Source organism: Orcinus orca, chromosome 2 (genome assembly GCF_937001465.1).
Source record: "Orcinus orca chromosome 2, mOrcOrc1.1, whole genome shotgun sequence".
In the NCBI taxonomy this organism is placed as follows: domain Eukaryota; kingdom Metazoa; phylum Chordata; class Mammalia; order Artiodactyla; family Delphinidae; genus Orcinus; species Orcinus orca.
In genome coordinates, this window is record NC_064560.1 from 61,001,658 (window position 1) to 61,024,307 (window position 22,650).

Below are 22,650 nucleotides of genomic sequence, written 5' to 3' on the forward strand. Positions count from 1 at the left end.
AGACGCGCGCCCCTATTTATAGCCGCGGGCCAGGCCGTCGTCACCTGCTGCTGTCCCTCCCCCGGCCCGGCCAGCGCGGCCTCCGAGGCGCCGGGGGGCGCCGGGCCGCGGGGGCCTCGCCAGCCCCGCCAGGCCGTGCGCGAGGGTCCGTCGATTCCTTCCCTCAGCCCACCGCCCGACGTGTGTGGAGCGCCCCCTCCGCACCAGCAGCCGCCCTGGCGTCGGGGCCAGCCGCCCAGGGAGGCCTCCCGGAGCTAGAGGGGAAAGGGGGGTGCGGTTCTTGAAAGGAGACCAAGCATATGCCCTTCACCAGGTCCCTAGGACCCAGGCTTCCTGCCAACTTTCCTTTCCTGCTCGCGCCCCCGTTTCGCAGGTGTGGAAGCTCGGGCTCTTCGGCCTTTGCCAAGGGGAAGGTGCAGAAGTACCCAAGGAGCTGCGTGGGGTGTGCGACCCAAAGCCCTGGAAGGCCAAAGAAGCGGGGGGCGGGGGGCGCGAGGGGGCGGAAAAGCTGCTCGGAACCTGGGGTGCTGGATCCAGTGGGAGACCAGGGAGCCAGGGACCCGCCCCTCTTGCTGGTAGCAGCCCTGACTGACCCTGGCCTTGCCAGTGGCTGTTGATGCAGCACTTAGACAAACCCAAACCCACATACCTGCATAAGTGACCTCAGTTCCGGAGGAGGAGGCCAGTACTCCTCAGAATGTTCCTCTCCATTATCTAGTAGATTAGGGGTTCAGTAAACACCTCTAGAATAATTGAACCTCCTTCTCCACCCTGTTCAGTCTCGATTTCCCAGCACCCGAGGGGGAAATGGGCTGAGTCCTAATGCCCAGAAAAACAATCATTCAACAATTTCTGAGAGCAAAATTCTAATCACTGTGTAAACCTGGTTGTAAATATTGGGAATGACCACAGTCTGTTTACCCATTCTTTCGTTTCCTACATCCTTGAGAGCATCCAGAAAGTACCTGGAGCTGGATGGTTATAATTATTAGAAAGTTGGAGGGCTTCCCTGGTGGCGCAGTGGTTGAGAATCTGCCTGCCAATGCAGGGGACACGGGTTCGAGCCCTGGTCTGGGAAGATCCCACATTCCGCAGAGCAATTAAGCCCATGCGCCACAACTACAGAGCCTGCGCCCTAGAGCCTATGAGCCACAAATACTGATCCCGAGTGCCACAACTACTGAAGCTCACACACCTAGAGCCCGTGCTCCACAACAAGAGAAGCCAACGCAATGAGAAGCCTGTGTACTACAACAAAGAGTAGCCCCTGCTCACTGCAGCTAGAAAGCCTGCACGCAGCAACAAAGACCCAATGCAGCCAGAAAGAAAGAAAGAAAGTTGGAGCAAAGGAGTACAACCCCTCTGTTCTAGAAGCTACATTCACATCCCCACTCCTTTTGGAAATGGCTCTTCCTTCACTTTCACTGTGTGGTTCCAATGGCAACTGCCTTGATCCTACATGTTCCCTTCCCCCCACTCCCCACACCCTCCCTTCTGACTCAAGCCAGTCTATTCATGGTACCCATCTCCCTGACTACAGAAGCAGGCATCAGACCCAAGCTGTGTCAATCAAGGTTCTTCACCAATATGTTTTCACCTGGAATTGGGAAAGAAAACCTGTCCCTCTGTGGTGGAAAGCTGTGAGCTGCAAGGTCCCAGCTTTTAGCAGCCATGTTTCTTGCTATGTGGAGGAGGCCAGTCTGCAGTGAGGAAGAAGGAAGCTGACACAGAGAGAAGCAAAGGCAAGGGGTACAGCGTCCTGATGGCTTTCAGGTGCCTTGTTGCAAGTGTTCCTGTGATCCACCTTTGTCCATGGCCTTCCTGCAGTTTGGCAGTTCAACCATTTCCTGGAATCCATACCCCTAAAGTTCTCCCTTTGCTCAAGCTGATTCAAGTTAGGCTTCTATTAGTGGAATCTAAGAGTCCTAACCAATACTAAAGCCTCGTCTTCTAATGAGCCCGAATTTGCCAAATTTGACCACATGACCCCATTCATCCTTGTTCTTGGCTCTCTGGAGGTGGGCATATTAAAATCTCTTCTGTTGTCTACAGGACAGTCCTGCACATATCTGAAAGCCTGCTTGGAGTTTTGGTTCATTTGTTTAAGTGATTACCCATGTATCGGGCTAGAGCACATGTGCTAGAGGCAAGGGTCACAGGATCTGTGCCTTCAAGAATCTTATGGTCTCATAGGGGAGACAGGAGTATAAGCAAAATACAATGCAAGGTGAAATGTACAATTATAAAGCCATGCATAGGGGAGCATAAAGTATAGAAGAAAGAGTGGTTAGTTCTGTCTGGGGATTTGGTTAGGACAGTTTACAAGGAAGAAACTAAAGCTGAAGAAGGGTTTTGATAATTGCGTAGGCAATTATCACAAATAGACTCACAAATAGACTCTTGTGGGTGGGGGCAGGTGGACAGAATTTTCCAGATGAGGGACTAGTATGCACAAAGATATGGAGGTGTGAAGCAGCTTGGCATTCATGTCACTCAAGTGTAAAGGATTTGAGCAAACAGAGAGAGAAGTGGATTAGGCAGAGGCCAGATCCTGAAGGCCTTGCCTAGTACAACGAAGAACCTAGAATTCCCTTTCAGGCCATTTCTCACGACAGTGGATATGGTGCTGCTAGTTACGCCAATGACTCTCCAATTTATCAATTTCCTTTTGAAAATGTTACACACATACCCCCACAGAGGTTAAACCAGAGCAGCCCACGATTGAATTAGCACCTCTCTGGGTCTGGGCTCCACACAATTAGCAACAACTTTTCTTTTTCTCCTTTGGCTGCCTTGGGTCTTCCTTGCTTCCTGCGGGCTTTCTCTAGTTGCGGCGAGCGGGGGCTACTCTTCGTTGCAGTGCACCGCCTTCTCATTACGGTGGCTTCTCTTGTTGTGGAGCACAGGCTCTAGGTGCGCGAGCTTCAGTAGTTGTGGCACATGGGCTCAGTAGTTGCGGCTTGCAGGCTCAGTAGTTGCAGCTCACGGGCTCTAGGGCTCAGGCTCAGTAGTTGTGGTGCACAGGCTTAGTTGCTCCGCAGCATGTGGGATCTTCCCAGACCAGGGATCTATCCCGTGTCCCCTGCATTGGCAGGTGGATTCTAATCCACTGCACCACCAGGGAAGTCCCAGCAACAACTTTTTTGGCAGCCAAATTATTTCACTGATCCCGAGCCTGTAAAGTTTCAACATGAACCACTGTTCCTCTAAGTCTTTCCCACTCCTGCTTATAGTCTTTTTTTTATCATAAGTGCAAACTTTCACCTTTTTTTAAAGTTAAATCTCATGTTCTTCATCACACATTCCCTTTCCTTCTTATCTGACTCTTTTTGAATTCTGCTCCTGTCATCCATTGTATAATCTGTCCTTCCCAGCTTCTTGCTATATGCCAATTTAACAAGCAGACTTTCATGATGATACGGGCACAGCTGAGTAAGGAGTGTCAAGGCATTCAAGGATGGAGAGATGGAAAAGGCACAGTCTCTTTCCTGGATTTACTGCCTAGCAGGAGAGAGAGGATATGTAAAGTGTTGTTTTAACAAGCACTAGGCTAGAAATCCAGAGACTCAGGTTGTAATCCTGCTCTTCCACTGAGTGGCTGTGTGACCTTGGGCAAGTGGCTCACCATCCCTGAGCTTTATCTTTCTCCTTTGTTAACAGGAGTGAGGTCATGATCCTTTATGATCCTGAAGGTCATAGCTGTTGATTCAGCAAGTATTTATTAAGTCTCACTGCTGACTACTACACGCCAGGCATTATGGCAGTACTGAGGGTACAGAAATGAATGTTAGTCTCTACCCTTGAGAACCTCTCAAGCCTGAAAGAAAGACAGAAAATAAAAACAGAATCGCCATCAATCCTCTAATAGAGGTTTGCACATGAGAGCACAGAGGAGCGCGTGCTGTGGTTCTGTGTTTGGAAATAACCATAATACAAGGCAGGCAGTGTTTGCTATTAAATAGGAGTACTGATGAAGCGTTGTAGGAACTTGCTACTGGTGCCAGGATCCCCTCTCCCGATTGTTTTGAACTTCCTGGGGCCCCAGAGTAAACTGGGTGCCCGTGGTAAGAAAATCTTGGGCTACTGTTAATTAACATCCTTAGCTCAGTGTAACAAGGGAAGCTACTCTCAGACTACGACAGGGTCTCCCGGGACATTCCGACTCAACTACATTAGCTCCTCTCAACAAGGTCTGGATGAGTTTGAACATGACTTTTATTTTGAATTAGTCCCATCCCTGCCCTTCCTACTCAGCTCTCTCTCTTCTAACAAAATTCCAAGGGAACAATCCACCTTCCTTTGAAGCACTGGCCAAGGGCATACGTTACCTCATATTTATTAGCTATCAGGACACCATTCCACATTTCTCATCATCTTCTACCTGAACTTATTGAATTCAGGCCACCTCACACTGAGTGCCACCATGCAGCAGGCTCTGGTCCCCTGCCTCTCTAATAACTCAGCCAACAACCTGGCAGCAGGTCCATGGACTTCATCCTCTCAGAGGCCTTCACCCCCCCCTCCCTTTAGCAACCCAATCAAATGTTCACCACTTGAACCTCGTCAGAGGAATTTCTCCACCTCTCAAATGCCATCCTGTTATCCTTCCATGTACCAAGCCTGCCTTCGGCTTTAGGGCAACTCCAGTCTCCAACTCCCCCATAACTTCTCCGCTCATGAGTTCCCTCCTGACTTCTTTATGATGCCCATCCCATCCCCATCTACACACAGACACAGTGTAGAGTGGACAGTAACTTCAACTACAACTATACTTTCCTCAGGGATCTCATTTCACTTGCCCCTTGACCTTCTACTAAGTTTGCCTTGCTGGTTCTTAACCTGGAGTCTGGCTGTGGGCTTCTTGCTCTGAGGCTGGCCAACATTTCTGGTTTCCAACCAGAGTCCGAGCTCAGGCAGCTTGGCAATCCTTTGACGTTTCCCCAGTCTGACCTTTTCCTTTCCCTATAGCAACTGTTCCAAACAAGATTCCAACCTCCCCTCGCCTTCCTCGCTTGCAGTGGTCAACTATTCCTTCAAAATAGAGGGACAAGTGAGACCATTGGTGAGAACTTCCACTTTGAAGGAGGACAGGTCAGCTGTATCATTCCTGAGTTGCACTAACCTCTGCTTCAAAATGTATACTGTTCCTTCCAAGGCGCTCCAACTTCTGCTCTATCAGCTCTTCCCGTCCTCCCCAGCCCAGCCTCCTTCCTCACAACCTGTGAGGATGATCACGTTTGTTTTCCCTGAAATATTTACCTTATCTTTCACTTCCCTTTACTACCTTTACTTCTCAAAAGAGATCAAAGGAAACCAGTCACGTTTTCAAGCAGTAATGGGTTACCAGAATTGGGTGATAAAGTGCAAACTTTGGCCTCCTGAACAAAGCAGAAGCGTCCCCACGACCAGAGCTGAAACAGACGTCAGAGCCAGGCCTGCCCAACAAGAGTGGCCAGATGCCAGTGCCTGAGTGTCACCATGGAGCTCCTAGGGGTCAGAAGAGGTCCCTGGCCGGGGGTAGGAAGAAGTCTGAGTGGAAGCACATGTGGCCCCAGCTGTGAGGAGGGGAGGAAATGGGGGCAGGGACCACTCAGGGTTGGCAGGAAGAGAACTTGGCCTCTACCTCTAGCCTTGTCCTGCCACTGTGAAGCCTCAGCACTCTCTAGGACACTTCTGTTGGGGGTCCCCCCAGCCTGTGTATGGACATCTCCAGGGATTAGAAATATGCTACTCCTCCAGGTGGCCCATTTCACTTTTAGGAGGATCTTCCTTTTATGGAGTCTAATTCTGTTCTGCCTTCTGAGGCCACACAGAGGAAATCTAGACTCCTTTTTGATATAATAGCCCTGCAAAGGTATAAAAAAAGTGATCATGAAACATCTCTTTTCTTGATGAAACCTCAAGTTCCTTCAAGAGCGCCTTGAGTGAAATGGCACTGAGGGTCCCGCACCAAGCTGGATGGTCCCCTCTGAACATGTCCACTTTGCCAATGTCCACCTTAAGCTACTGTGCCATGAATGTCACACTTCACAGGTGAGCTCTTCAAGGGAAAGTACAACTATCATCAACCTCACTCTGGTCAGTAGACTTTCAAGATCTTATTTTGCTTTTCTGGCACCTGTGTGGACTCAGGCTCAAGTACCCTTTTCCACAAGCTTTGGCACAGGAATTGAGGTCAGAGGTCAGTGACACCTTCCTTATGAAGCATCATCAGCTTCCACACCAGTTATCAAAGCTCCCCAGACCTATGGCCCATCTCAGTGCAAGTCATTAGTAGCATAGTAAGTTAATCAAACACAGGTCCATCCCCCCACTTTGCTCTATTTTTCCTTCTCTTGATTCCACTCGTTTTAAAGGTCTCAGCCCTGAGCTCAACAAAGCCCTAGATTTCTGCTGGCCCTGCCCTCCTGTAGGAAACTTCTGCCCTTCTGCTGCAAGCTGCCCTTCCTGCCAGCCAATCTGCAGTGCTCTAGACTGCTTGTCTGACCTCCCTCCAAGAGCTCCCACAGCTCCCAGCTCAAGGCAGCTGAGTCCCTAATGCTGGAGGGTGGAGACTCTAGGTCCTGCTGCTCTGGGATGAGCTGGCCACTCTGGCACTCCAGGGATTGGAGATGTGGCCACAGCCATGCTGGGGTAAGTGGACACCAATTAAAGGATTACTGGCAACAAGAAGCCACTCTTGATTCTGGTTTGATTGGACAGGGAATTTGGGACTCAAGTGTAGAGCTGCCCCAGCCAGGTGCCCTCCCCAGTCCACCTATTCTGATTCAACATCCGATTAGAGGGGCCAGGAATTTCTGCCTCAAATTGTAGGTCCCTTCCAGAATAAAGTTACCATTACATGAGAGGGTGACTCTGTGGTCAGGGGGCAGCAGTTAGGTGGTCAGGCCCAGGACACAAACTCCACATTCTTAGAAAGACACCATCCCAGCCCAGTCCTCTCCGGGTCTTCTTGCAGAGTGAACTGGTCCTTTTCCTTCCTTTCAAGTCTTTTTTTAAGGGTCCTTCTGTATCTCAGCCAGCCCTCCTTTTCCACAACAGCTATATCTTCTCATTCTTTAAAACATGCCAATACCTCCTGGCAATAGTTGCTGCAATTACTGCTCAACCCAAGGGATGCCATTGACAAACCAAGCCACTGCCTCCATTTTTGCTAGCACCTGCCACACTTCCTTCTAATCAGCTACTCCTACTTTCTAACCCCACCACCACCATCATCACCCATCCTAAAAGGCAAGTGTTATTTCCAGGTTCTAAACTCTCTGCCTGTTCTAACTCTCCTGCCTGCTCCTTCACAACTTTCTGTGCCTTTCCTTACCATCACCTCCCCACTCCCCTCACCTCATGTTCTCCTTTTCCCCATTTAAAAATCATATTCAAAACCCTCCTCAGATCCAGCCGAGGGTAGAAATGCGACACCTCCTTCTCAGGCGAAGAGCTTCTTAGAAAGCAGAACTCACCTTCCTCCTCAGATACCAAAAATATGCAACCTTGTCTATATGCACAATGGGTCTTAGGGCAAAATTACAAGCAACTTGGTCTAAGGACTAGAAAACCCCCGGAGGAAAATAGGAATTGTATACAGTGTGCCCTGGGCTATAACTGAAAAGGGAGGCCTGGAAACAGTGGAGATCCTAGTTTAAAATATCAAAGAGCAGCTAAATTACTCACTTCAAGCATCAAAGATACAATCAACTTTCTCCGTTTTCACAGAAAATAGAGGCAGAGACTATGGGATTAAGTTTTACAAGTAATATCTAGTAGACTTTAGTCTATTTATATCTATCTATCTATAAATAATACCATGCCCATCCATGAAATGAGATGGTGCTACTGACCCACTGTCACATGAGCACTCACTACGGTGGAGGCTTTTCCAATTTTAGAATTGACTTAAATGGCTTTATCGTATCCTTTTGACACATTTTCCATACAATCACTTACACATTTGTTGAGTTTTCAGTATTCATGCACTAAAAACTCAATTTCAATTTGCAAATAATAGTAAATATTATAAAAAATAAGAGCATGTTAAAAGGCCAGTACATGACACAATGAACTAGTTCAAGAATTCATCTGGACCTAGGTCTCTAATGAATAGATACCTGGGAAATAGAAGAATCTGAAGATGCTTTGGAATTACAAAATAAACAGTTCAAACTTGGAAAGGCTTGACAAAAGCCAAAAGAAATAGTTACTCATAAAAGAACTAGAATTCTAATTGAAAAAGCAGAAATCTGATGCAAATTTAAATATAAATAAATGCAAATAAAAGTGATATTGCCTTGGGGGAGGGGGCCAGTGGGGTGGGTCTTCCATTTTTGTATATATCTAGGCCAAAAGTCAATCCATAAATAAAACAATTAAACAAAGGAAGAAATTCAATAAGAGATCTTGCCTTTAGGAAAGTCCCCTCTATTTTTACATAAATATATACAGGATCAAGAAGATAAAATCTAACCAGGCTCAATTCTAGATCCCCAGGAATTTAAAACTCCCGCCCCCCCCCACCCCCAATTTGACAGATGCAAGAACTGAGGCCAAGAGAGATCAAATGACTTAGTTACAGAATCCAGACTGGAACCTAGGGCTCTTGATTTCTAGTCCCTGGATTTCTTCCTTCTATTACACTGCCGGTGAGTTTATTCTCAAGGCTATGTAGAAACAGGGAAAATGTCCAGACATAATGTTAAGTAGAAAAAAGTAGGATACAAAATCAGAGGCAGTGCAGTGCTAGTCACACCTGAGTAATCTCAGATCTGCCCCTTACTAGTTCCATGACCTTAGGGTCAACCACTCTGAACCTCCAAAAGAATAATAGTAGTATTGATATTTATCTCATAGGATTGTTATGAGACTAAACAGGAGAAGGAATGTGGGAATAATGTCTGTCATATAGAAATGTTTGATGTTAACCACGGTTATTATCATAATTATACCATAAACTCAGCTGTGAACAGAACAAGGACTGGAAAATGATATGCAAAAATGAAAACAACTGCAAAGATGGGATTATAAATATGCATGTTTTTTATTTCTCTAATAATGCTATATCATTTTCCAATAAGAAAACGGTGTTGTTTTTTTTTTTTTTTCAGCCGTACTGCGCGGCTTGTAGGATCTTAGTTCCCCAACCAGGGATCAAACCCAGACCCCTGTGGTGGAAGCATGGAGCCCTAACCACTGGACAACCAGGGAATTCCCCAAGAAAAAAGCATTTTAAATAGAGACCTAAAACAAAAAAACAAACCCATACTGGGACTTGAGTCTTAGTCTGCTCTTTCCTCCAGAGGGACTGAAGGCTCCCAGTTTCTAAGACTGCTGTGGCAACTGTTGGTGGAAAAGGTCAGGCTTTGGACAACAGCCTGAATCCCCTGGAAAAGACAGGGAGAAATGTTCCAGAATCCAGAAGATTCTGTCTCAGATCAGACCCTGAGAGAACTTTGTAGCTACCAGTTGAATCAGATTCTTTCAGTCACGCATACATGCATTAATTCAGTCATTCAAACATTCTTTGAACCACTAGTGTATACAAGGAACTGTACTACGAGCTTTTAATGAATTAGACTGACCCACTGGATGAATTTAGAACAATCTCCATTATATAAGTGAAAAAAAAAAGCAAGCTTCAGAACACTGTGTATAGAATGCTACCATTTGTATTAAAAATAGATATATAAATATACATATTTAAAAACTTGTAAATGCATAGAATTGCTCAGGAAGGATACATAAGATATAGAAACAGTGATTAATTCTGGAGAGGGGGATGTGGAACTGAAGGCTGACCTCCATTGGGAAGCTTACTTTTCATTGTATTCTCTTTTTGCATTGTTTGGACGTCTTACCATGTATGTGTATTAATTTTTTCCAAAAATGAAAAAAAAAATTAAAAACAAGTAAAAGAAAGTGTGCCCAGAGCTGAATACACAGTGATGACCAGGGCAGGCAGAGGGGTTTTTCTGCAGTCTCGGGGAAGGCAAAGTGTGTTGAACTTGCTGAACCACAGCTGTTTTCAAAAGCCAGACTGTTTACATAAGTTAAGGGAAGAGCTCTTTCTACACCAATTAGCTTATAGTAATTCGGCATATCATTTTACAGAGATAAAGGAGTTGGAAAATAAATACTAGTCATTTGTCAAGCCTTAGAGTGTATTAAATTGTAGTTTCTACAAGGGTGGGGATCTTATCTGTTTAACTTGATCAGTAGAGCATTCACTCCAGCAGATAAGTGCTTGTTACAGCAAGCATTTTCTGATAACAAATGATAGCACAACTATTTTAAAACATCTTTAAAAAAAAAGATCAGAAGATATTGGACCCTGAGGGAACCATGTTCCCTGTGAGGGTTGGGCCACTTTTTCTGTAATAGCCTCACCAAAATAATGATCTTCAAATGGCAAGATAAATCCCAATGAGAATGAAAGGTCACAGAGACACTGCATGTGCTTTGGAACGCCACAAGCAAATGTGATGCACAGGGCCCTCCTTGGGGTGAAAAGGCACAGACTGACTCCAAAGAGAACCTGGTGCTCAGTGGGGCACCCCAACTGCAGGGGAGGTAGGAAAGCAGTTGTCTGGATGGCTGCAAACTGTTGATAAGCTGGCAGCCAGCCAAAGTAGCCGGGTCACTAAGGCAACACAGCAGCTGACATCATGGACTTTAGAACCAGATGGGCTTGACTTACAAGGTCACCCGGCAACTTATTTAACCTCTCTGAGCCTCGGTTTTCTTCTCTGTACAGTGGAGGCTAACTGTGAGATCACTGTGAGGACAAAGTGAGAATCACTGCAAAGTGTTTTTAGAAAGATGCTGGGCCCACAAGCAGGACTTAAAGTGCTGTTAATCATCACTCTTACTAAACAGTGGAGAGATGTCCCAGACCGATCATAACTGACCATCAGCATCAAGTCTGAATAGCCGGCAAGGTACACTCCACCCTGACATTGATAGTGTTTCATAGTCAATAATCCCTGACATTGATAGTGTTTCATAAACTAGAAAATGCTTCCATACTTATCACCTCACAAAAGCCTGTGAATCGAGTTGGATGGGAAATACTAGGTCTATCTTGAAGGGGAGGGGCTGGTGAAGTTAAGAGGGTTTGTTAAGAGCTGGTTGAGGGCAGAACCCAGGCTGTGACCCAGGATTCTTGGTGAGTGGCTCGACATTCTTTCCACTCCATACCATTCCCAGGAAGGAGATAGATCTGAGGTCAGGACAGGTCAAACCTGTGATTTCACCACCTCCTCTCCCCCAGCTCCAGCTATACTGTCTCTGAAAGTGGTTCGGCCATCCATTTCAAACGCTTCTATCAGCCTCCTCTATAATCTGTTCCTGTGAATGGCTCCGGGTGCAGGGTAGGCACCCTGCAACTGGAATTAGGAAGGGATGACAGCTGAGTTGGGGCCAGCTCTGGCTCTGCATGCAGCCAGAATCAGGCCCGGTTTGCCCTCGCTGCCTGCTTGGGAAGCAGGGACATGGTGGCCTTGCCAGGTATGGCAATCATTAAGAAGCACTGTTTCTCTGAAACTGAAGCAAGCGCTAACCTTTCCCAATGCCATTAGCATTTCCACTAAAAATCTGGCATTTGATAGAGGAAGAAATTTTTTTTTCAATTGTGAAAAGGTCAGGCATATTTACCTGACTTAATAATTTATCATTGATATTCAATGTCTTCCTTGAAGGATCACCTCTAAGAATGCAGTCAGCACCCACTTCCCTTTGCTGCACTAGATCCTGCTGGGCCCAGCCCCACATCCCACCCATGCAGGGCTGCAGCAGCTACTCGGAGCAGAGGTCAGAGGACACCTCCGCATAGCCGGCTCCTTGTGCTAGGTCAGGTCCTAACTCTGCCATCAGAGAAAAGACAGCCCAGCCTCCCATGTCTAATCCCAATTCTGCCACGCCCGAGTTCCCTGTGGCAGGGGTGATATGAAGGCCTCTTGAACAGTGCAAGAAAAGTACAGAATTCCTCCCTTCTATCCCTCTCCCTCCTCCCACCAGTAAAGGGTTCTCTTAAGTTTGAAAAACCGTTTGTAGGAAAGATGGAGGTGCCCAGGAAAATTTCAATAAGCCCTAAAAACCAAGGCTGCTAGCTCAGGGGAGAACTTGGAGGTGACTCTTGACCAGCATTAAGACCCTCCCCTCACCCCTTCAGAAGTACTGAGCTCCTGGTTTCCACACCACAGCTCCAAAATCTAGACAGGACTGTCCTTGGGAAGCAGGAAACACTGTTCTCCCTCAGAGATGGGACAGTGAGGGAAGTCTTAGGTGGAGTAGGGTAGGGCCAGGCTCACTGGAAGAGGAATACAAGAGCCTACCTGCATGGTAAGAAGATTTTTTTATTTGAAATATAGTCTGAGCAACACGGGTGCAGCCGAGAGGAGGAGGGGCTGGCCTGCCTGGGGCAGCAGCCTCTCTAATGGCACAGGAGCAAGAGTACAAATATCCCAGTGTCTCTGTGCCCCAAACCCCGCTCGTCAGGAAAGGCAGAACAGCAGCAGAACAAGGACGCACAGCTCCTTCTGAAGGGGGTCTGCCTCTCGGTGCCTGCCTGACTTGGCTGCGTTTCCTGCTCTCCTGGGTTCCAGACAGAGGTGTGCTGCAGAAGTTTCTCCCCCCACACAGACAGGATGGGCCAGTGTGACAATTAATTCTCCAGGACTCTTTTTTGGGGAACGAATCAGAGAAGACAGAAAGGAACGGCATGGTGACCAAGGGCCCTCTGCAAGCCAGGCTGGGCGAGCTCTCTGAGAGGGACTGCGCCAGCACCCTCATCCCCCTTCTCAAGCTCCAGTGGCAAGAAAGAGAGCTGCTGTCAGGCGCCCCTGGCTGAAGGCAGCGAGCGGGGAGCCTCCCAGAAGAGCACAGCTGCTGAGGGGTTTCTAGCTGAGGTGACAGCATCGGGGTTGGGCCACTTAAGCAGCCTGGGGCTGGAAGGACGCAGACAAAAGTTGGGGTACCAGGAAGCAGCACAAAGCCATAAATAACAGAAGCAAATTCAGAGCTGTGAGGGTCCTGGACGACCCCGCCATCTCCTGGGGCTGGGGGACACCCAGCCCCCAGCAGCTCAGGGCAGACACTGCTCCAGGGCCCAGCCAGCCACACTCACACCGGGGTGGAGCCTTCTCTTTCCCACTGTCCGCGTGGCAGGCGGAGGACACCACGGCACCACCCGACTGCACACTGCAAAGCTTCCAGTCACACCTGTGGGGACGGTGTGTGGCTGTCCCGGTCCTGAGAGGCCTGTGGTTGACTCTGAGCATCTTGGGCACCATCCTCGTCAGGGGCCAGGCCCAGTGACCTCCTGGCCTCTGAGTCACCCAACAGAGGCTCCTCGGCACACTCTTCCAGTCCGTTCTCCCTGGTCTCCACGGACACCTCCTCCCCAGAGCCCTCCTCTGGCTCTGCCGCCTCTGCCTCTTCCTCCTCCTGGTCTCTCACCTTGTGGACGATGAAGAGGTGGCGGCTGAGGGAGCTGGCAGAGGTGTAGCACAAGCCACAGAGGAGACACTGGGCTGTGGAGCTGTCCTTCTGGTGCTGAGGTATGTGGCTCTGAAACTCGAGCCCTGAGTCTGTGGCAAAGCTACATTTCGCACACTGGAAAAGGGACTTGTGCCTTTTGGTGGAAGAGACAGTCGCGCCATTGCTGGTGTCTGGAGCATCCCCTGCTCTGCTGACTGGTCTTTTCAGATGGTTCACCTGAAAGGGGAAACGATGTGAGCCCGAGACACGAGCCCCCCAAACAGGATAAACGCAGCCCAAGGACTCACAGAATCACCACCCAGGACAGGCTCACCGCAGCCCTAAATTCTGGTTTAGGTTTGGTTTGTTTCTTATGTTTGTTTGTTTAATGTAACATATGCATGTGGCACAACATTCCAAAGATATGGGAAGGGTACAGAAAAGATTAAGTCCCTCCTACCCGGCTCCCCAGCCCTGCTCTCCAGAGAACACCGTATTACCTGGGTTCTGTGTGGCTCCTCCAAAAGATATTCTATCCGTACACAGAAATAAAACTACTGCCTTTTATGAAATGATAGCATTACACGCACACTTCTCTTCACCCTGCTTTTTTCACTTAAAAACATATATTGACACATTTCTTTATGCCCAAGGCCAAAGATATCTGACAGATAAATCTTAGAAGCAGAATTGCTAGATCAGAGGATGTATGCATTTGGCAGAGAAGGGAGGGTATGCATTTTAATCATAAACAGATGTTGCCAAAATGTCAATTGACACCCTTCCTGCTGTGTGAAAGGGCCTTTGCAGACCAGGGCCCTTCTCTGAATAGCCATTAAAGAAACTCCTCAAAATCCAGGCAGTTTCCCAGACATGCCTGCCCTTCTGAGGAGCAGCCCCTCGCCGTGGAGTGGGAAGACCCTACTGTGAGGAGGCTGCTCCAGAAGTTGACCAGAAATGGACGAGGGCATGAAACAGGGATGAGGCCAGAGGACGAAGGTCCAGGAGAGCAGGAGTCTAGGTCTGGCTCCTCTGTAACTGGGGGTGGGGGTGGGGAGGTGACTCAGCCAAGCATGGCCACCCTCACCTAACAGTGAGCCCTGCCTACCCCTGCCTCCTAGGACTGCAGAGGGGCAGAAGTAGGAGGGTATGTGTGCAAGTACTCCGATGGCCACAGAATGCAGCATACACCCAAGGAAGGGGGTCGCAGTGACAGGGAAACATAAAGAAAACACGGCCAACGGGCTGCCTCGTGGGTCTTTGTTCCTGTCCCTTCTTTGTGTGCAGTCCCCAGGCAGGTCACACAAGACTAGAGAGTGACTGGCATTGAGGGACGCTGTCACTGCTGGCTGCTCCATGGCCACAAGGACAAATGGGCTCCCTGTAGCCTTCCTAGTGCCCCTCCAGCTCCAGCCGCACTGGGCAAGCTGCTCCAGTCGGCAGGGGCCCCACACTCACCTGAGGGGAATGTCCGCCCGAAGGTCTGACTTTGGACGTCTGGCTCAAATCAGGGTTTCTGATACCATGCATAAGGCTGATGTGGCTCTCCAGGAGGGAGGGCCGAGGAAAGCTGGGGCTGTCCTCTGTGCAATACCTGCAAAAGTACAGCCGAAAGAGGTCATGTAAGATGACAGGCTCCGGGGCCCAGGGGGGCCAGGCAGGTCTGGCAGGCAGGCAGAGGCAAAACTGCTTCTGGCTCCAGCGGGGAGAGAGTTTGGAGCAGGCAGAGTGGCCCTCAGGCTGGCTGGGTGGTGCTGGGTACTCCCCAGAGAAATCTAGCCAGCAAGCCAGCCAAGGTGGCAGACAACAACAGCATATCAGAGTATCTGTACTGGCCCTGAGCTATGACTGCACTCTCCACTCTCTGGTATCAGGGTCCAGAGACCCAACTGCTGGGCTAGCGGTCAGCCTGAAAGAGTGGCCTGTCCTGTCCTAAAGCTCGGACAGATGGTGCTGCAGCCTCACAGCCGAACGGGGCACATGCTCACATTGCCACCACTCCTCTCAAACCTCAGGGCCCTCCACTGCTGACTGGCAGGCCAGCCTGGGGTTAGGGAGTTGGGAAGGGGGAGGGCTCCAGAGCCACCAGGCTCTAGCAGCTTATTTCCGGAATGCCCTCATTTCTGACCTAGCCACAGCATATTCCCGTTAGAAACCTGCTTATCTCTTGCCTTTGGGCCCTAATCTCACAGCAGAGAAAAGCCCCAGTGGTACTATGGACAGTCTTGATAAATTCAGGCCTCCTGGCTCCCGCCCCCAGGGACTCACCCACAAGTGTAGACTTTCTTTACTGTGTCGTGGTTGTTGCGGATGTGTTTGCGCAGGCTGTTGGGGGTATGGAAGGACTGTTCACACTGCCGACATGGGTACCGCTTCAACGTCTATGGGAGATGACAGGATGCAAAGCATCAGAACCGTAAGACAGTTCTGGGTGCGTCCTTCTTCTCAGATGATGAAGGCAGAAACGAGGATGCCCCAAGACCTCAAGATCTGTAGTACCCACCATGCCCAAAGCACCAGGAAGTCATCCATACAAGGGGGCTATGACCCCACAGGACAGAAGTCCAGAGAATCTGGGGCTGCACTGTGCCCGTGTGGCTACACTTACCCGACCATGGCTCTTTTTCATGTGGGACACATAGCTCTCCCGATCAGGAACCCACTCCTGGCACTCCTGGCAGGTCCAGCCAGTGTTCCTCAGCCGGGGCCTGGCCTCACCCCTGCGATGGGCTTCTGGCCTGCCCCAGCGGCTAGAGGGCAGGGAGCTGCCCCGAGCAGCCACATTAGTGGCTGGGGGTTCAGTGGGAACTCGAGAGCCAGGGCGGCTTGAAGATGTGTCTGCTGAAGACTGGAGGCTTGACAGCTCGTCCACGTTTCGGGGAACACCGTGGGTGCTCTGGGGATGGGGAGAGCGATTACTGACTGGGCAAGGGGAAAGATGCACAGAGTCAGACCCCCGGCCTGAGGCATGTGCCCTTCTCCCCAGCCTCCTTCCCCAAGGCGTCCCACCTTGACATGTTGCATCAACTCTGGCTTCTGCAGGAACAAGAGCGGGCACTCAGGGCACTTGAAGACGCCCACCTGCGCCTTACTGGCATTCTGGTAAAAATGCTGCTGAATGTGCCTCTTCTTGTTGAAGACCATTTCACAGGAGCACTTATAAATGAGCCTGACGAGACAAGCCCCAGCGTGTGAGGTACCCAAGGCTGCACTGGCAGAACCACAAGGCCCCTCCACCCCATCTCTGATCTCTCTGAACCAGAGTCAGGTTTGGGGAAGCAATACTCTGAGCCAACGTTGATACTCAGCAGACTCAGGATGTCTTTAGAGGACTCCAGGCATCTCTGCCACTAGCCCAGGCTTCCCAGTCCATCCCAACACCTCCCCACAGAGCACCCAATCTATCAGCTCTGCTCCACAGGCCTGCTGGCCCTGGAGCTGCACTCACTGGGAGGGTCTGTGGGGCTGGGTGGGATGCTGGGTGGCGCTGTGGTCCGCGGTGCTACTGGCAGTCTTGAAGGCCATGGGGCAGAATGCACATTTGTGGAAAACCTGGCAGTGTCGCTCCTGGATGTGGCTTTTCAGCAAGGCCAAGGTCAAGTGGACTACCCCACAGTGGATGCACCTGGATAACAGATGTTGGGGGGTGCGGGGGGAGTAGGCATGTCAGACCGAGAAGTAGTGTTGGAAAAGGAGGAATGGAAGACAGGAACAGGGCCATCTCAGGGACCCTCCCTCTCCTCCTCCCTCATGCACTCAGTCTTCTATCCTCCACATGTACACCTCGAGAGCCTGCTTGCTGCCGCCTGGCACAATGCAGTCATCCAGGGTCCCCCAAGCCCAACACCCAACCTGGTAGAAAAGGGGGAAGACAGCCTCCCCTCCCCTCACTGGCCAGAAAATATTCTTCTGCAAACCAAAAACTTGAACACAGCCAAGAGAATCTGGTGGGAGTGGAGAGGGTAGAGAATGGTTCAAAAATGACATCAACAGTATCCATTTACGTGAGATAACAACTGAAGAGGAATCTCAGAAGGAGACTGCAGAAAGCCTGTGTCTTCCGCAAGCTGGAGCCGAACAGGCAGGGATGTTCACTGAATAAAATGTACAACTACGGAATGCTACACTCGCCATAACAACCACATTAAAATAAACAGCCCTCAAAGCCCAAGAAGAAATGCTCTAGAGCAGCACTCTCTGATGGAACTTGCTGTGATGATGGACATGTTCTATATTGCACTGTCCATGTGACTATTTAAATTTAAATTAATAAAATAAAATGGCCAGTTGCACTGGCTACACTTCAAGTGCTCAGTAGTCACATGTGCCTGATACTATTTTGGGTTTTCTTTTTTTTTTTATAAATGTATTTTTTGTTTGTTTATTTATTTTTGGCTGCGTTGGGGGGGGGGTCTTCGTTGCTGTGCACGGGCTTTCTCTAGTTGCGGTGAGTGGGGGCTACTCTTCGTCACGGTGTGTGGGCATCTCATTGCAGTGGCTTCTCCTGTTGCAGAGCACGGGCTCTAGGCGTGCGGGCTCAGTAGTTGTGGCGCATGGGCTCAGTAGTTGTGGCGCACGGGCTTAGTTGCTCTGTGGCATGTGGGATCTTCCCAGACCAAGGATCAAACCCGTGTCCCCTGAATTGGGGGGGCGGATTCTTAACCACTGCACCACCAGGCAAGTCCCCCGATACCATTTTGGACCGTGCAGCTCATAAGTGTTCTAGTGTCTCCTTGGTGGGACTATGGATAACATTTTTCTTTTTTTCCCTACCAATTCAAATTCTCTGAGTTTTGTTTAGGGCATATATTATTTTTGTAAAGTATCAACTGTCTTAAACCGTTTTTCTGAAATTGAGGTCTGTTGTACTCTTCTTTCAACTTCAGAATATCTCTCTATAAATACTGTGTTTCCTTCCTTCAGTATCAGAAAATGATGTGACCTTCCTCCAGGCTAACCTGCATCTCTTCAGGTTCCTAGACCCTCTCATGTGTTCAGTCTTTCTTCATGCCTATAAACACACACAGGTCTCCCCTACATGAGAAAACACCTTCCCTGCTCCCAGCTATTCCTCTTAACTATTATTTTCCGTTTGTTGCAATATTGCTTGCTCCTATAACCTTGACATCCCAGTAGGCTAAATAGAGGCTAGTAGAGAGGCTGTTACTTTACTGAAAGGACATCCCTTCACTTAAGAATTCTTTGACTCCCAATATTAGCCTGCATTTCAATACATTAGCCCATTTTTGCAATCCACATAACTCATCACAGAATCCTGACCAGTCCTTTTTGTTTTTCTTCCTTTTGTGTGTGTTGGGGAGTGGGGGTGGGGGACAGAATCACTTTTTGCAAACTTAACTAGCAATGAGGAGAAGTGCACAGAACTCAAAGCCTGTTCGCAACTGAGGTCTGTGAGCATTCGTTACTAAATGTGTACATGTGTTAGAGCAACTATACAAACTACTTACACTTAAATTATATTTTCTTTTCTCTCCTGCTAAACAAAATAGTGACCAACTCCTAGCACACAGAAGTACATCCATACCACAAGTAATTATGAGGAGAAAAAAATCCACATATTTCCAAATTCATCCAAAGTGGCAAATACACCTGACGTGTAAGGAATCTCTTAAGTGGTTTTATTTGTGCAGTTTGACCAAACTCCTACAGGAGCAATGTAAATGCAACTGAAAATCCATTCTATTTACCCAGAAGACATTCCTGGAAGAAACCTCATGGAAAGTAAGAATATAAAGGGGTAAAAGAACATGTGCCAAGTAGCCTCAGTGAAGGACTGAATCAAGCAGGGTTTACAAACTGATGAAAAAATCTGCAGAAGAGAAATCCAACCCAATGACACAGCTCTTTACCAACTGTTTAAGAGAAAAAGAGAAAACAGACAATTATAGAACCATATGCTGTCAAACATATACAGTTTCAGAAAAGATAAAGAGCAGTAAAATATTTAGCTTTGCCAATAACCACAAATAATAAGAAAATAACACATTATTAAACAGTCTAAACTTGCTCCCTTACGACACTGGTCACAAATTTTCAAGAAAGAGCAGAATAATTTATAGAATTCTAAAAATATAATATTGTAAAACTCTGTAGTAGAGCTCAGTGAAATGGAACATAGGTACCTTCTGAGAATTTCCTAAAAAATATTAATACCCAGGGCTTCCCTGGTGGCGCAGTGGTTGGGAGTCCGCCTGCCGATGCAGGGGATGCGGGTTCATGTCCCAGTCCGGGAGGATCCCACATGCCGCAGAGCGGCTGGGCCCGTGAGCCATGGCCACTGAGCCTGCGCGTCTGGAGCCTGTGCTCCGCGGCGGGAGAGGCCACAACAGTGAGAGGCCCGCGTACCAAAAAAAAAAAAAAAATTAATACCCAGAGAATGGGAGAAAATATTAGCAAATCATACATCTGACAAGGGACTTGTAATCAGAATATATAAAGAACTCTTACAACTCAACAACAGAAAGACAAATAACACAATTTTTAAATGGGCAAAGGATCTGAATAGATATTTCTCCAAAGAAAATATACAAATGGCCAATAAATTTATGAAGATATGCTCAACATAATTATCCATCAGAGAAATACAAATCAAAATCATGATATACAACTTTATACCCACAACAACGGCTATATGCAAATGTCAGACAATAACAAATATGTGAAGAAATCAAAACTCTCATACACTGCTGATAGGAATATAAATGTGGTATAGCCACTTTGGAAAACAATCTGGTAGTTCCTTATTTTACTGCTAGGTATATATCCAAAAGAACTGAAAACATGTGTTACATAATAACTTGTACATGAATGTTCATTAGCAGCATTATTCATAACAGCCAACAGGTAGAAACAAAAAAGGAATGAAATACTAATATATGTTACAACATGGATGAATCTTGAAAACATTAGGCTAAGACCACATATTATATGATTCCATTTATATGAAACGTCCGAAGGAGACACATCTATGAGACAGAAAGTAGTTGCTTAGGGTTGGGGGGATGGGAGGATTGCAAATATAGGGTTTCTTTTTGGGTGATGAAAATATTCTAAAATTGACTGTGGTGACTGATTGTACAACTCTGTGAATATAGTAAAAACCACCAAATAGGACACTTTAAATGGGTGAATAGGATGGTACGTGAATTACATCTGAATAAAACTGTTACCAGAAAAACACATTAATAGTTGAAGATCTTAAGTATAATGAATACTGTATTAGTGTGTATATCTTCTGAGTTCAACCACAGATCATTGAAAATTTTAATGTCGATATCTTCAGTAATACCTCTAGCTGAATCATAATACTTTTTTGTCTGACGTTTCTTACAAAGGCTTGATAAACTAAATTCCTTTTGAGACATTAGGTTTCTTTCCACTCTTACAGAAGAAAGTAAAATATTTAATTAAAAGACAAAATATGCTATTAATCCATCTGTGTTATTGAAAATTTCTTGGATTCAAGATTCAAATACAAAAATTAAAGTGTTGATTGCATTGCTATTGGATTCGATTTGATCTTGAAACAAGCAGCATACACTTAAGTCAAAGTTAGAAAGGTATTTTCAAACTTATGAATACTGCAAAAAACACAGGTTCAGGTGTTTGGTTTTAAAATGTAGCCTGGGATGCTGCCCAGCAATGCTCTTCTGCAACACGGAGGCAAGGGCTTTGTATAACCCCATCTCTGGATTATTTTCGACCCATACACTTTAGCTTCTCCATTCTCCATAACATGTAAAAGAAATCAGTCTACATTTGGAAATGCTTATACCAAGAGAGAAACCTGGAAGATCACTAACCACTCCCCATCCCTCACCCCAGTATACAAACTATCATCAAGCCCTAATGTTTCTACTTCCTAATCTCTCTCAAATTTACCTTCTCTCCATCCCCACAGCCATGCCTTAGCTGAATCCCTCGGTCTCTCATCTGGATTGCCACACAACCAGTCTCTAATCTCTCCCCTCTAATATACATGTCAGCTTTCCAGAATGATCTTTCTAAAACACAGATCCAGTTGGATCACTCCCCTGCTGCAAATCTTTCTGTAGCTCATCACTGTCCACTGGATAAAGTCCAAACGTCTGCCAAGGAATACAAGGTCTTGCATGGCCTGGCCTCTACCAACTCCCTAGTCTCATTTCTCACCCTTCCTCCGGTTCATCCTGACCTACATCTATTGAAATGCTCATCATTCCTGTAAGCCCTTTTATGTGTGCTGGTATCCCTTGCCTATGCTCTTGCCAGATATGCTCTCCGCCTTTCTTCTACCTAAAACCTCCTAGTATCTCCTCTATGAAGCTTTCCTGACCATTCCTCAACTATGGGACTTACCATTTTGAATTGTAATTACTTGTGTGCATGTCTGTAACCTATCAGACTGAAGCCCCTTGAGGGCAGGAGTTGGGTCTTAATCATCTTTGTATCTTGAGTGTCTGGCACAATGCTAAAGACAACAGTAAGTACTCAAGAAATGTTTATTAAATGAACTAAATCAATAAAAAAAATTTAATACCAAAGAGAAGAAAACCTTAATAAATTTGGGCAAAATTATGTTTCTGAAGTAAAAATAATCAAGTAAAGCATGAGAAGATGTAGAAACTCCCGAGCAACCAGTAAACCAGTAAAGGAGACCTGATTGCGTCAATGTAAAATGATGGATCAATGAGTTTTGGAGGGAGTGTTCTCCCTCATTTTGATCTTTTTCCTGAAAATGACTTCTTGCTTATATTTGTTCAACACAATGGAGAAGATTCAGTTTAATTAAAATAAGAGTTTTCTCAGTTTTACCATGAAGCTAATGATTTTTTCCATGCTTAGGTTTTGCTTCTCACAAACTGACAAAAACTAATCAACACAAAGATACTACAGTCCTTTGAGTTTGGCATCTTGCCATTTGTTAACAAAAATTGAGAACATTTGAAAGTATTGACAGTTGTAAATTTATTACTGAAATAGTACTTGAAAATTAATATGCCAAACATGATAACTTTGTGAACAAATTTATATACTTTTAAAAAACAAACTGACAAAGTGAATGCTTATATATATTCTAATCTCCCCCAAATCTTCCCATTTAAAGTTTTTTTTTTTTTTAAATTAATTTATCTTTTATCTTTTGGCTGTGCCGCGCATGGCACGTGGGATCTTAGTTCTCCA

General features: G+C 47.0%; 1 protein-coding gene across 14 annotated transcripts in view; it reads right to left on the reverse strand.

The window, feature by feature from the left end:
• Nucleotides 1-9,643: 9,643 nt before the first annotated feature.
• Nucleotides 9,644-22,650, reverse strand: part of ZNF592 (zinc finger protein 592) — a 59,708-nt gene continuing 46,701 nt past the window's right edge. For 13 of the 14 annotated variants that reach the window (XM_033402907.2, XM_049705764.1, XM_004278293.4 and 10 more), the window contains 6 exons: nucleotides 16,916-17,092; nucleotides 16,477-16,636; nucleotides 16,076-16,363; nucleotides 15,736-15,848; nucleotides 14,926-15,061; nucleotides 9,644-13,704 (listed from right to left, as the gene is read on the reverse strand). In XM_033402907.2, coding sequence (XP_033258798.1) covers nucleotides 13,204-13,704; nucleotides 14,926-15,061; nucleotides 15,736-15,848; nucleotides 16,076-16,363; nucleotides 16,477-16,636; nucleotides 16,916-17,092 — 1,375 coding nt within the window. In that variant the 3' untranslated portion in view covers nucleotides 9,644-13,203. Of the gene's footprint in view, nucleotides 13,705-14,925; nucleotides 15,062-15,735; nucleotides 15,849-16,075; nucleotides 16,390-16,476; nucleotides 16,637-16,915; nucleotides 17,093-22,650 lie in introns of those variants that run through there. The other variant, XR_004475964.2, reaches the window with a different exon arrangement.